Source organism: Cavia porcellus, unplaced genomic scaffold, assembly GCF_034190915.1.
Source record: "Cavia porcellus strain 051 isolate PalLab524CR breed Dunkin Hartley unplaced genomic scaffold, mCavPor4.1 scaffold_5, whole genome shotgun sequence".
Classification (NCBI taxonomy): Eukaryota; Metazoa; Chordata; class Mammalia; order Rodentia; family Caviidae; genus Cavia; species Cavia porcellus.
Window position 1 is genome coordinate 61,613,968 of NW_026947488.1, and position 15,230 is coordinate 61,629,197.

At 34.6% G+C, this 15,230-nt stretch overlaps 1 protein-coding gene across 8 annotated transcripts in view; it reads right to left on the reverse strand.

Annotated features, from left to right (window-relative positions):
• The window catches only part of Stag1 (STAG1 cohesin complex component), a 426,216-nt gene that overhangs the window by 83,875 nt on the left and 327,111 nt on the right, over positions 1-15,230 (reverse strand). For all 8 annotated transcript variants that reach the window (XM_063249046.1, XM_063249048.1, XM_063249043.1 and 5 more), the window contains one exon: positions 430-533. In XM_063249046.1, the coding sequence (XP_063105116.1) occupies positions 430-533 (104 nt within the window). The remainder of the gene's footprint in view (positions 1-429; positions 534-15,230) is intronic.

The window sequence follows — 15,230 nt, forward strand, 5'->3', positions numbered from 1 at the left end:
ATAAGTTCTGGATGTTTTTGCTAAAATTTTGCATTTTTTATACTTCTTATTTTTGAAGAGAGGACTTGCCTACTTCTTCATACCAAGAGAGGAGAAATATTCTCTTCATTTAGATATAGTATCTCATCTAGGTAATACCTTTATTAGTCATGTATTATAAGAATAAGTAGTATCTCAGCTAATACCTTTATTATTGCTTATCTATAAGAAAGTTAAGCACAGAAACACAAATATTCATCAAAGTAAAGATTCCACAGAACCAAAGAGATGAGCTTAAGCTCCAGCATAAGTAGTATCAAAGCTATTTACATAGCTATATATAAAAATACTGTGTTTTTAGGGATACAAATATTAGTAAAACTTTCAAATATTTAACATAATTAATTGTATTAAAAATCTTTGTTGTAATCTGTCACTAATGTAACTTACTCTTTTGCCGGTACCTCTTCCCACTGGAGGATGTGCTTCAGCAGCTTGACGTATTGTACAAACCATTAGCTCTATAAGTGCACTCTCTTGACGGTCAGACATTGCTAAGGTAAAACACAATACCTGGGTATGAGTAGGACAATTTTATAATAACTATATACTAAAAATGAACAGAATTATACAAAAACAGCAGACATTTTACTGCGGATTTTATAAAGACTAAAGCTAAGCCTCATTTTTTGCTACTTCTCATTTTTGAGAAAATATGAGATGTTTTACAAATCTGCATATCATCCTTGCATAGGTACCACGCTAATTTCTTTACTGCTCAAATTTTAGTATGTGTGTTGTTGAAACATTTTTTTAAAAACAAGTATTAGGTACTTGCTGTCAAGTCGAACAAAAAAAGAGTATACAGAGCAAGAAATCTGATACTTTGAAAGTTACATTTCTGAGTGAGGTGACATTAAAATATCACTGTATATCTTCTAAATCTTTTAAAAGTTCACAGAATTTTCATGCTTTTTAAATTTTTTTTTTTTGTCTTTTTCCTTTTTATTGGTACCAGGGATCAAACTCACAACTGCCTGCTTGCAAGGCGGGCGCTTATGCCACTGAGCTAAATCCCCAGCCCTCTTACTTTTTAATTTTAAAGACAATAAAACAAAGCAGATCAGAACAAAACAATGCAATCAACACAGGATTTCAAAACAACAGGAAATCAATAGTCGTCTCTTGTTTTCTTCCAAATAGCTCCATATCTTCATATACAATGATTTCAAACAAGACAAAAATAGTATAAAACTGTTCCAAACAAAAGAATAAAAGCATTACTGGCCTTCAAAATCAGACAACAGGAAAATCAATAATGGCTACCATAATGTCTCTTGCTGTCTTCTAAATAGCTGTCCATACCTTCATGTGTATTGAAATTAAGTAATACGGGGCTGGGGATTTAGTTCAGCGGCATAAGCACCTGCCTTGCAAGCAGGCGGTCATGAGTTTGATCCTCGGTACCGATTAAAAAAAAATTAAATAATACAAAACAGACTAAAATCAATCAAAACAAAGAATAAAAGCATTACTGGACTTCACAACAAGATGACAGGAAATCAGCAATAACTACCGTTATATCTTATTTTCTCCAAAGTAGCTGTTCATACCATCACATGTAATAAAATCAATTCTTGTAAACTCTTTCAGACAAGTTCTAGCCATGTATAAGCCTATATATATAATCTATCCTTTCTGAATTATAGGAAAACAAAACAAAACAAAACAAATTACGAGAAAAACAAGAAACAAGAGACAACAGTAAGAAAGAGCACAAAACAACGACAATATAGGCTTTCAAAACAAGGTGGCACGAACACAAATAACGTTGTTATCTTCAAAAGAGTTACTCAAATTATCAGGTAAAAACATGTAAATTGATCCGATGAATGTTATTTGTTCCAAGAACAGAATTAGTTGTACAATCATTTTAGCTATCTTAATATGTATATACAAATTTATATCTTTTTCCCCCCTTTCCTTCCCCCCAAGTAATTCCTTCCTCTTTGAGCAGTTTCTTAACCTTTCATATTTATTGAAGATTTTAGATCTTATTAATTCTTTTAGATTTCTACATTAGGGAGACAATACAGTATTTACACGAGTTTGATTTCACTTACGAGTATGGATTCAAGTTTCATTTATTTATGTATAAAAGCTCCAATGTGATCCTTATTTATAGCTGAATGGTATTCAACTGTATGAAAATACCACTTTTAAAAAATCCATTCCTCAGTGGATGGGCATTTGAGTTGCTTCCAAGATTTGGCTATTACAAATTGTGCTGCTATAAACATGTCTAAGGTATGTTTTCAGTTCTTATGGGAATATGCCTGAAGAATAGTTGGGTCAAATGGGACTTCCAATCCCAGCTTTTTGAGGAAACTCCAAACTGATTTCCACAGTGGTTGCACTAGTGTACACTTCCACCAACAGTGCAGAAGAGTTAATTTATCCCTACAGTCTCTCCAGCATTTGTTATTGGTTGTTTTCTTGATCCTGGTCATGCTTTCTGTTGATGAAATCTCAGTGTGGTTTTAATTTGCATTTCTCTAATCACCAATGATGCTGAACATTTTTTCACATATTTACTTGCCATTTGTATTTCTTCAGCTAAGAAATGTGAATTCATCTAATATGCTCATTTTTGGAATGGGTCTTTGAATTTCAGGGGTTTGATTTTTTTAAATTCTGTGTTTTAAATAGAAGTCTTTTGTTTGAGGGACAGTTGCCTAAGATTTTTTCCCCCAATGTGTGAGTTTACTTTGCACTCTACTAGAGATTCTTTTTGACATTCAAAGCCTTTTAATAAGATGTGGTCACAGTTGTTGACTCTGTGAAGTATTTTCTGTGCAGTTTGAATTATTTGCATCCTTCTATGTCTTAAGATTTCTACCTAACTTTGTCTTCCAGCAGACTCAAATGTTTCTGTTTTTAATATTTAGATCTTTAATCCATTTTGACGTTAGTTTAGTGCATGGTGATAGGAAATGGGTCACTTGTTTTCAGCATATGCAAAGTATTTTCTTCTAATTTATTCCACTGATCTGCAAGTCTGTTTTTATTCCAGTACCATGCTGATTTCATCACAGTAGCTTTGTAGTACAACTTAAAGTCAGAGTTTGTGATGCCTCCTACCTTACCTTTGTTGCCCAAAATTGCCTTTGCTATTCTAGGTCCCTTCTGGTTTCAGATGAATTTTAGGAATGATTTATCTAGATCTGTGAGGTGTTCTAATGGGACTCTGATTGGAAATGCATTAAATCTGTATAACAATTTTGGAAGAATGGCCAGTTTCACAATGTTTGTTCTTCTGAGCCAAGAAAAGGAATGTCTTTCCATTTTCTGAGATCCTCCTCTATTTCTTTTTCAGAGTATGGTAATTTTCACTGAATAGATATTTTACTTCCTTCATTAGGTTGATTCCCAAATACTTCATTTTGTTGGATGCTATTGTGAAGGGTGTGGATTCTCTTATTTTTCTGTCAGTGAGATTGGAATAGGAATGCTATTGATTTTTGAGTGTTGACTTTGTATCCAGTTACATTATGGAATTTAGTTTTTATACCTAGAAGTCTTTCAATGGAGTTTTGGGGGTCTTCTATGTAGATGAGCATGTCATCTGCAAATAATGATAATCTGACTGATTTTCCTATTCTTACTTCTTTTATTTTTCTCTCTTGACTAACTGCTCTGGCTACTATTTCCAGAACTATATTGAATAGGAGGGGTAATAATGGACATTCATATCCTGCTACTCATTTTGGAGCAAAAGCTTTGAATTTCTGACCATTTAATATCAGGCTGGCTGTTGGTTTGTCATAGATGGCTTTTATCAGACTGAGATAAAGACTATCTTTTTAAATTTTTTTTTATTTTAAAGAGATTCAGACAAAACAGGACATAACAAAGTAGATCAGATCAGAACAAGGTAAGCAACACAGCATTTTACCACAAAACAACCCATAATTAATAGTAACTACCATAAAGTTTCTTTCCTTGAAATGCTTGAGCATGACTTCATATACGACACTATAAAACATAACAAAATAGTATAAAACCATTCAAAAGAATGAAAGTATTACAGGGCATTCAGAACCAAATAACAGAATGAACAGTTGCTATTGTATTATTTCATTTTTCCATAGAAAATTTGTTTATAATATCACACATAATAAAATCCAGTAAGATATAATATAGAACCAATGGAAAAAGAAGAACAAAAGCTTGGTAGGACTTCAAAGCAAGATGACATTATATCAGTACTGGCTATTATAATGTCTTGTTTTCTTCAAAATACCTGTTCATACAATCACAGATAATAAAATCAAACAAACTAGGATAAAGCAATCCCAACTAATGAATGCAAACATTATAAGGCTTCAAAGCAAATGTAATGGGGAATCATGATTACCATAAACTCTTATGTACTCTTACCATTTCTTACACTAGGGAGACTATATGTTATTTATACATGTGTATTTGATTTACTTCACTTATAAGTATGGTCTCAAGTTGTGTCCACTTGTTTATAAATATCTCAATATGACCCTTCTTTATAGCTGAGTAGTACTGCGTTGTATAAAAATACTACAATTTTTTTATCCATTCCTCAGGTGATGGACACTTAGGTTGTTTCCAAGATCTGGCTATTAAAAATTGTGCTGCTATAAACATGGGTGCACATATATCACTGTGGTATGATGTTTTCAGTTCTTCTGGGAATATGCCTAGAAGTGGAATAGTTGGGTCAAATGGGACTTCCAATCCCAGCTTTTTGAGAAATCTCCAGACTGATCTCCACAGTGGTTGTACGAGTCTACACTCCCAACAACAGTGTAGGAAAGTTCCTACCCCCCCCCACAGCCTCTCCAGCATTTGTTGTTGGTAGTTTTCTTGATCCTGGCCACTCTTTCTGGAGTGAGATGGAATCTCAGTGTTGTTTTCATTTGCATGAATGACCAATGATAATAAATATTTCTTCATGTATTTATTTTTCATTTGTATTTCTTCATCTGAGAACTATGTATTCACTGCACATGCCCATTTTTGGATTGGGTCTTCGAATTTTGGAGTCTGATTTTTATAAAATTCTTTATATGTTTTAGACAGAAGTACTTTGAGGGAGAGTTCACTAAGATTTTTTTTCCCAGTTAGCGGATTTTCTTTTCAATATGCTGGAGATTTCTTTTGATGTTCAGAAACATTTTATTAAGATGTGATCCCAGTTATTGATTTTGGGAAGTATTGTGTGGAATGATTCCTATTCATGAATTCTCCACCTACCCCTATGTTTTCAAGATTTTTACCTAATTTGCCTTCCAACAGACTTTTGTGTTTATGTTTTAATATTCAGATCTTTGATCCATTTAGATTTTAGTTTAGTATACAGTGACAGGCATGGATCTAGTTTTAAGTTTTCAGCATATAGACAGCCAGTTTTTCCAGCATCACTTATTAAAGACACTGTCGTTCTTCCAATGAACATTTGGCTCCTTTATCAAAAATAAGGTGGTTGAGTGTGTTGGTAGTTGTGGTTGTAATCTATTCCATTGATCTTTAGCTGTTTTTATTCCAGTATCATGTTGATTTTATTACAGTAGCTCTGTAGTATAATTTCAAGTCAGGGATTGTGATGCCATCTGCCTTGCCTTTGCTATTCTAGGTCTCTTCCTAAAATTAGATGAATTCTAGGAGTGATTTCTCTATAGCTATGAGGTATGTTTATGGTATTTTCATTGGGATTGCATTGAATCTACATAACAGTTTGGGGAGAATGGCCATTTTAATAATTTTTATTCTTCCTATCCATGAACAAGGGATGTCTTTCCATTTTCTGAGATCCTCTTCAATTTCTTTTTTCAGAGTATTATAATTTTCCCTGTATAGATCTTTTACTTCTCTCGTGAGATTAATGCCTAAGTATTTCATTTTATTGGATGCTAGTACGAAGGGTGTGGCTTCACTTATTTCTCTCAGTGATTTTGTTCTTAGTATATAGAAATGCAATTGATTTTTGAGTGTTGACTTTGTATCCTGTTACATTGCTGAATTTATTTATTATATCTAGGAGTCTTTCAATGAAGTTTTGGGGGTCTTCTGCGTAGAGTATGATGTCATCTGCAAATAATTTAATTTCCTCTTTTCCTATCTTTACCCCTTTTATTTCTCTAGTCTAATTGCTCTGGCTATATTTCCAGTACCATGTTGAATAGGAGTGGTGATAAGGGATGTTTGAGGTGTAGCATCAGGTTGTTTCTATGTATTTGATGTGTTTTCCTGATGTGGGAACTCAGTGCAATAAATTTTTCTCCGAGGATCGCTTTCATTGCATCTCACAGATTCCATTAAGTTATATTTTCGTTTGCTTGTAGGTATTGTTCAATTTCTTAATTTTTCCTGCGATCCACTGATTGCTCAAGTGTATTATTTAATTTCCATCTGTTTGAGGAATTTTTGCAGTTTATCATTAATTTCTAGTTTCATGGTACTATGATCTGATAACACGCATGGGGTGGTTTCAATGCTTTTGCACTTATTTAAATATGTTCTGTGAGCTAGTACATGTTCTATGTTAGAAAATGTCCATTGTGTTAAGAATGTATATTCTGATATTGTTGGATGGAACACTATATTTCTATGAAGTCCTTTTATTCACAGGTGTGATTCAGTTCTGTTATTTCTTTGCTGATTTTGTGTCTGGTTAATCTGTCTGTTGGAGTCAATGGTGTGTTAACATCTCCTGTTATAATTGTGCTATTGCTAATTTGATTTTTCATTTCTATTAAAACTGGCTTTGTATAACTGGGTGCTCTGGAATTTGGTGCATATATATTTAAGATAGTTATTTCTTCTTGAAGTTTTCCGCTCCCCAATATATAGTGACCTTCTTTATCTCTTCTGATCATTCTTGAAGTTCACATTGTCTGCAAACAGAATAGCTACCGGTCGCTTTTGGGGTGGGGTGGGGGTTCCTGTTGCATGAAGTATTGTTATCCATCCTTTGACTTTCAGTCTGTGAGCTTCCTTTTGGGTTAGATGGATTTCTTGCAGAAAGTATATGGTTGGATGTTGTTTCTTGATCCATTCTGCCAATCTGTTTCTTTTGATTTGTGAACTGAGACCATTTACATTAATGGTTGTAACTGTTATATATTGATTTATTGTTGACATGTTATCTTTCTGCTGTTGCATCTTTATTTTTCCATTTGTCTGCCTTGCATAGTGGTTTTTTTCCTATGTGCATATAGACTGCCTTTCAGTTTCTTTGAAAGGTTGGCTTGGTGATCATTAAGTTCTTCAGCTGTTCTTTGTCATGAAAGTATCTTATTTCTCCATCCATTTTGAAGGACAGTTTTTCAGGATACATCAGTCTAGGTTGAAAATCATTTTCTTTTAAGATCTGAAATACTTCACTCCATACTCTTCTTGACTTCATTGTTTGTGTTAAGAAGTCTGCTGTGATTCTGATAGGTTTTCCCTTATGGGTGATCTGTCTTTTCTATCAGCTTTTAATATTCTAGTCTTATGTTGAATTTCTGGGATAGTGATTATTATATATCTGGGTGAAATTTTATTTTGGTTATGGCTATTTGGAGTTCTAAATACTTCACAGATTCTGATGTCAGTTTCCATTCTCATGTGGGAAATTTTCAGCTATTATTTCTCTAAATATCCTCTTGATATCTTTTGTGTTTTGTCCTTTTTAATTTATCCCTATCAATCTTATGTTGTTTTCTTTGCATCATTTTGCAGCTGTTGAATTATTTCCTGATTCTTTGTTTCTTTTCTAAAAGATCTTTCCTTTCCTGTTCACTAGCTGCATTCTTGTCTTCAAGGTCTGAAATTCTATTTTCACTTTCGTTGAGGCAGTTTTGACAACTTTAAATGCAATTTTTGGCTTCCTGTGTATCTCTTTGAATCTGCTTCATGTATTGTTTGTTACATTGTTTCAGGAATTCTTTTTGTTTTGTTCCTCTAATTTTTTAACTGTCTTCTTTAGATGTGTTCAGCATTTCTTTCATTATTTTTATCATTTCTTCTTTTACCTGGGAGATTTCTATTTTGAATTTCTTTAAGCTTCCCATAGTTGCTTCTCTTATTTCAGTTGCTATTATTTCAGGCATATGGCATATATTTTCTATGTACATAGCTTCTAAGCTTTCTTGGATGGGCTGGAGATTTGAGATTGCATTTTGGTCTTTTGTTTTGTCATTTTCCTATATTTCTGTGTTTCAAGTGTTGTTCCTAGGCTTCTACTGGACGTGTTGGGAATCCTCTATGACCTCAGCTCCTGGGAATGAATGCAAGTTGCTCAGCATGATCCAGTCAGGCCCTCAAGCCATCCCGTGCCACTACCAGTGTTCCAGGAAGCTGAGTGGGAACTAAGCATTATGGATGGTAGTCCAAGGCTCTCCCCAGGCAATGACCAGTGTCTTGCAACTCACTTCATGTGTCCTCAACTCCCCTGATTGAAGAAGGTCACTGGGCGTAATCTAGTCGGGCCACAAAACCTCCCAAGACTAGTCTAGTGTGGCTGGAAGTTGGGCGGGTCCTTGACCACTGGGATTGATGACCTTAAACTATTCTGGGATTCCGGATGGTGTGCAGGAACTCACCCCACCCAGCAGCCCAGATACCCAATTGAAAGAAGGTCACTAGGCATGGCCTAGGCAGGCCTGAAACCTGCCGATCCCAGTCTATTGTGGCTGGAAGCTGGGCTGGTTCTTGACCACTGGGAGCAATGATCTTAAACTCTCCTGGAGCTCAGGATAGTGCACAGGAACTCACCCCAGGCAGCAGCTGAGATCTCCGGATTGAAAGAAAGATGATAACTACCTATTTTGATTTTCTGTATGATTCTTATCCTGAATGAGTATTGGAGCTTATCAAATTTTTTCTGCATCTATTAAAATAGTCATATGATTCTTCTCTTTGGCTGTATTTATATGGTGCATTACATTTATTGATTTGTGTATGTTGAACCATCCCTGCTTTCCTGGGATGACTCTCACTCGGTTGTGGTGTATGATATTCTTGATGATTTGGTGTATTCTGTTTGCTAGTACTGCATTTAAAAATTTTGCACCTACGTTTATTAGCAAGATTGGACTGCAGATCCCTTTTTTGGGTTGGGTCTTTTTGTCACTTTGGTATTAGGGTAACAGTTGCTTCCAGAAATGAGTTAAGAGACAACTGCTTCCCTTCCAATTTCACTGACAAGTTTGAGGAGTGCTGAAATTAAGTCTTTGTTGAATTTCTTGTAGAATTCCACAATGAACCTATTAGGACCTGGGCATTTCTTTTTTGTAAGGTTTTAATTAATTTTCAATTTCATTAACTGAACTTGGGTTATTCAGCAGTTTCATATCTTATTTATCCAACTTTGGTAATTCATGTTTCTAGGAATCTGTCCAATTCTTCTTTGTTAACAAACCTGAGAGTAGAGGTTTTCAAAGTAGGTATTGATGATCTGTATTTTCACACGAACTGTAGAAACTTTATCCTTTTCATTCCTTACTGCATGAATTTTAGTTTTTTCTTTCCTTTTTAAAATAAGATTGTTCAGGGGCATATCAATTTTACTTATTCTTTAAAAAAGCCAATTCTTTCATTGATTAATTCTCTGTATTTTTTTCTTAATCCCTATTACATTAATTTCTACTCTGATCTTTATAATCACCACCCTTCTTTTGGCTGTGGGCTTGCCTTACTCTTTTTTTCCTAAATGTTTAAGGTGTAGTATCAGGTTTATGCATTCTGTTTTCCTGATGTGGGAGTTCATTGCAATACATCCCTCTCTGAGGACTACTTTAATTGCATCCCACAGGTTCTGGTAAGTTGTATTTGTATTTTCATTTGCTAGTAGAAATTATTTAATTTCTTAATTTCTTCTCTGACCCATTGATTGTTCAGGAGTGCATTATTTAATTTCCATGCATTTATGGTGTTTTTGCAGCTTCTTTTGTTATTAACTTCTAGTTTCCTAGCACTATGATCAGATAATATGCATCGGATAATTTCAATTCTTACACTCTGTACACATCTAAGTCCATTTGTTCACACCTTTGATTCAGTTATGTTATTTTGTGCTGATTTTGTCTAGTTGATTTTTCTCTTTGTGTCAGTGGGGCATTAAGGTCTCCCATTATAACTGTACTATTGGTTGTTTTTATTTCCATTAGTTTTTGTTTTATGCAATTGAGTACTCCTGTATTTGGTGCATAAATATTTTAAGTTATCTTTTTTCTCTTGAAGTTTTCTCCTAACCAGTATGTAGTGACCTTGTTTATCTCTAGATCATTCTTGAAGTTCATACTGTCTGCAAACAGAATAGATACCTGTGCTTTTTTGAGGGGGCTGGGGTTCCTGTTGTCTGAAGTTTTTTTTTTTCTCCTATCCTTTGACTTTTATTCTATGAATTTCCTTTTGCGTTAGATCAGTTTCTTGCATACAGCACATTGTTGGATGCTGTTTGTTGATCCGTTCTGGCAGTTTGTCTCTTTTAATGGGTGAATTGAGGCTGTTTATATTGGCTTATTTTTTGTCATATTATCTTTCTGATACTGGTTCTTTACCGTTCTTCTCTGTTTGCCTTACTTAGTAGTTTTCCTCTGTTAGTGTTCTTGAAGTCATAGTTACTTTTATGTCTATCTGGAATATCTTTCAGTATTCTTTGCAAGGTTGGTTTGGTGGTCATGAAGTTCTTCAGCTGCTCTGTGTCGTGGACGTATCTTATTTCCCCATCAATTTTGAAGGGCAGTTTTACAGGGTACATCACTCTGGGTTGGAAGTCCTTATCCTTTTAGGATTTAAAAGGTTTTACTCCATTATTTTCTTGACTTCACTGTTTGTGTTTAGCAGTCTACTGTGATTCTGATAAGCTTTCCTTTATAGGTGATTTGTCTCTTCTCTGACAGTTTTTAACATCCTCTTTTTATGCTGAATTTCTGGGATGTTGGTTTCCTGCATGTCTGAGTGTAGATTTATTTTGGTTATGGCTAATCAGAGGTCAATACACTTCACCTATCTGTATGTCTGTTTCCTTTCCTATGTTTGGGAAATTTTCAGCTATTACTACTGTAAATAGTGATTGTGTTATCATCTTTTCATTTATACCTATCAATCTTATATTGATTTTCTTTGCATCATCTTACAAGTGTTGAATTGTTACTTCCTGATTCTTATTTTTAAAATATCTTTCCGTTCCTGTTCACTAGCTGCAGTCTTGTCTTTAAGGTCTGAAAATGTATCTTTTCTTTTATTGAGGCATTTTTGCCAGCTTTCAATGGAAATTTTCATTACCTGGATATTTCTTTGAATATGTTTCATCTAGTCCCTTTCTTACATTGTTTATTCAAGGTTTCCATCTTTTTACAGTGCTCTTCAATTTTTTTAAACTATGTCTTCTTTAGATGTGTTCAGCATTTTTTATTACATTTATCATTTCTTCTTTTATGTGGGAGATTGTGATCTGAGTTCCTTCACAGCTGCCTGGAGTTGTTTCTTACTTCAGTTGCTGTCATTGCAGATGTTTCCGTTGTATGGGTTAAATTTTTTCATATGTCTATGTCTCCTAGGCTTGTTTGGGATGGGCTGGAGGTTTGAGATTGCGTTTTGCTCTTTCATTTTGTCATTTTCCTGTATTCCCTAGGGAAGCTGAATGCAAGGTCTCAGTTTCTTTTTGGGTTGAGGATATCTGTCAGTAATGGAAGAAGTTTCCCCAGTTGAGTAGAGCCCCTACCAGGTCTCTAGTGGTACTAAAGGCTCCTGAAATGGGGGAAGAACACTGGGTGGGCATTCATCACACTCCATGTGGCACTATGAAACTCCCGGGCTGCTTGAGGTTGCTTGGTGGGACTCTACCAGGTTTTGAGTTGCATACCAAGGCTGAACAGATAGATGGAATATGCTATGCAAGTCTTCAGTTCATGCCATATGGCACCCCAAAGCACCACTGGTACTTGGGGTCATTTGGCAGGTCCCAACCTGATCCTGAGGGACCTACCCGAAGGTTTGCCGCTGAATGAGGATGCTGGGTGGGGCCTTATCACGTTCTGACCAAGGTGCTGAGGCTGCATGCCTTGATAGGGTTTGCTGTGCAGGCGATTCCTCAGCCACTCAGGGTTGCTGGGTAGGGCCCAAACTTTTCTTGATTTTTTTAATTAAAAAATCATCATGCTATACATTTAAAACATTAATACATTTTATAACAGTATCTTAAATATTAATAGTATCTTAAATGAGTAATTTATATAACATTAGTCAATCTTTTCTCTGTGTGGTCAAATTATTTATAGATTTGCATTGTATCAAAAATTCTAGAGTAAGCATCATAAATATATTTTTATACAACTGATAAAATTTATTTCTGTAGAATACATTTCCAAAGGCAAAATTTTAATAATAAGAAATCGAGATTATTTATCCCAATTTTTTCTTTTCTTTTGTTTTTGAGACAGGGTCTCACTGTGGAGCTGAGGCTCCCTCAGAACTAACTATATAGCCCCGGCTAGCTTCAAACTCAAGGCCATCAATCCTCGTGCCTCAGCCTCCTAAGTGCTAGAGTTACAGATGTTTACCATCACACCCAATTATGCAACTGTTTGGTTCTTTATAGTCCTATCAGCACTGAATGGTATAAATCTCCCTAAATTTTTGTCAATTCAGCTTGTAAAATGAAATTTCAGTGTTATTTTGATGCATCCTATCTACTAACCAGTGATGTAGTTTTCTTTTTTTTTCTAAAAATTTTCTTTTCTTTTTGAGATGGTGTCTCTATTTTCCCCTGGCTGGTCTCAAAACCACGGGCTCAACTGATCATCCCACCTTAACCACCTTAACAGCAGGGATAGAGTACAAGTACATGCATGACTTCTTTCTTATTTATTTACTTATTTATTTATTGTACTGGCATCAAACTCAATCTTGCATTTGCCGGGCACACACTTACACTGCTAAAGTAAATCCTTGGCTCCTTTTCTATTTATTCTTTACCCATTTTTCTACTTTTCTTATCTATTTATGAGAATTCTTTTATGTTAGGCTAGTAATCACTGACTTTGTTTTTCAAGGCAGGGTCGTACTACATAGTCCAGCCTGGTCAAGAACCTGGGATTTTCCTCCCTCACTCAGCCTGAGTTTTAGGATTACAGATGTATGTTATTACTCCTAACAAGAAACTTTTATACTTTTAAATGACACAAGAATTGTGTCTGTCTTCTGTGGTCTGAATTTTTATCCTGCCTTCTGTCAGAAACTGTTCTACAAAATCACATCTGTTTGCATTTGTTTTGCCTTCTTAGCTTCTTATATTGGCTTCAAAGATTCTTTTCAACCTACTACCTCTCTTGCTCCTGCTGCTCTCTTTTCTTTCATTCTGTCTCTTTTGCTTGTTTACTTTTATATCTAAACTCGTTTGCATTTATTTATGCTGATAACAGGATGGACCTGCTTTTTCTCACCAAACAGTCAATTATTTCTCTAACACAATTAAATAAACACGTGTCCCTGTTTAAATGTCAGTTTAGAAACATGTTTTAGGTTATACATTTAGATCTTTATTGTAAGTATAGTCAGTTTTGTAACAGTACCTTGCTATATTGAAGATTTATTATTTAATTTGTTAAAGTATAACTATGTAACCTAATTCAACTAACTTGAATCAAAATACTGCCATATCTAGTATTTAAAAAATTTTTGGTAATTTCTGTAATGCTAATAGCAAAGTGTTTTAGTTATTACTAATTTTTATTATTCAAACATTGCAAGATAGGGGAACTAATATCCTCATGTTACAGATGGAGAAAACAACCCATGTGAAAGGATTTTGCCCCAGTTGGGACACTGTAGCCAGTGACAATCTTGGAGGCGGAGCCAAGGGGCTCTATCTTCCCCACTCCTAGGCAACATACCTGTGGCGTGAAATGAATACCAGTGGGCTACCTGTGTATCACTAATGCCCTTTATGCACCACCCTACACCTAAGCTACATGTATGCCCCCACACCACATGTCTGGCGGAAAGAATGTCAGACTCCGGAGGGTCAGGGGGTCTCTCCCACATTCTTAAAATAAAGGTCATTTATATTTCATACTTCTTTTCAGTGCGCCAAAATTCTATCACATGGAGAGATTAAAAACCTTCAAAATGCTTAGGTAGTATAGAGCCTATACATATATATCCAGATAAACTGACTCCATATTCAGTCTTCTTAACCATCATGCAACAATCCTTTTTAATTTATGCTTAAAATTCTATATAATCTTTAATATCTTTTTACATAGTACTTGATCTAACCTTTCTTGTCAGAACTCTCAAATCCACTGGAATTAGACTACTATTGTTAAAAAATTACATATTACACTGAAAATAATTAACATCTTTATAATCTTTTTTTTTTTTTTTTTTTTTTTTAGGCATCGGGCGGAACCAAGTCAAATGCAACCAAATCAAATGCAGGGACCCTGAGCTTGCCAGGCAATTGCTTATGCCACTGAGCTGTATCTTTGGCCCTTTATAATCTTTTCAACTAAGAATATCATATAGCTTTTATTTTGAGACTTTGTTATATCATTTAACAAAATATTCTTTTCTTCACATAAGTTATTTTGAATGAATTAAAAATCTATGTTGCTACCAAAACAAAGAGACTGTGCATAATTTTAATAGTTTAATTCCTTCTTTTTCATGATTGTAACAGCAATGGATGCAGGGATTATGGAGGCAAGAGTTAGATATAAATTAAAGGACAGAATACAATGAAAATTTAGAAGTTTACACTATTTTAAAATAAACTGGAACAGAAACAATGAAAAGGCAAATGTCCTTTAGGCGGTACCACAATTAGGAATTTGTACACCTTAATTTGTATGTATGTACATTTTAATTCAGTCATTTTTTGTTTTTAACATTTTCATTGTCTTATGAAAAAGACACAACTTCAGCCTTTCCATCTATAGATGTTCTCATATTCCAATGTCTAATAATAATAATAAAAAGTTTTCCATCCATTAATTTTGTGTTTTCAGTTCTAGAATTTAGCAATTTCTCTCATTTGGCTTGCAATAAAGTAACTAAAAATTTGTTCATGAGCTAAATGCATTTTGTTTTACTTATGAAAATAATATGGTATTTGGGAAACAGGAAAGAGAGAAAGAAAATATATCTCAAGAATAGAAATATTCTTATACTGCTAGGTGTGATAGCATATGCTTATAATCCCAGCTCTCAGGAGGTGGACTGCCATG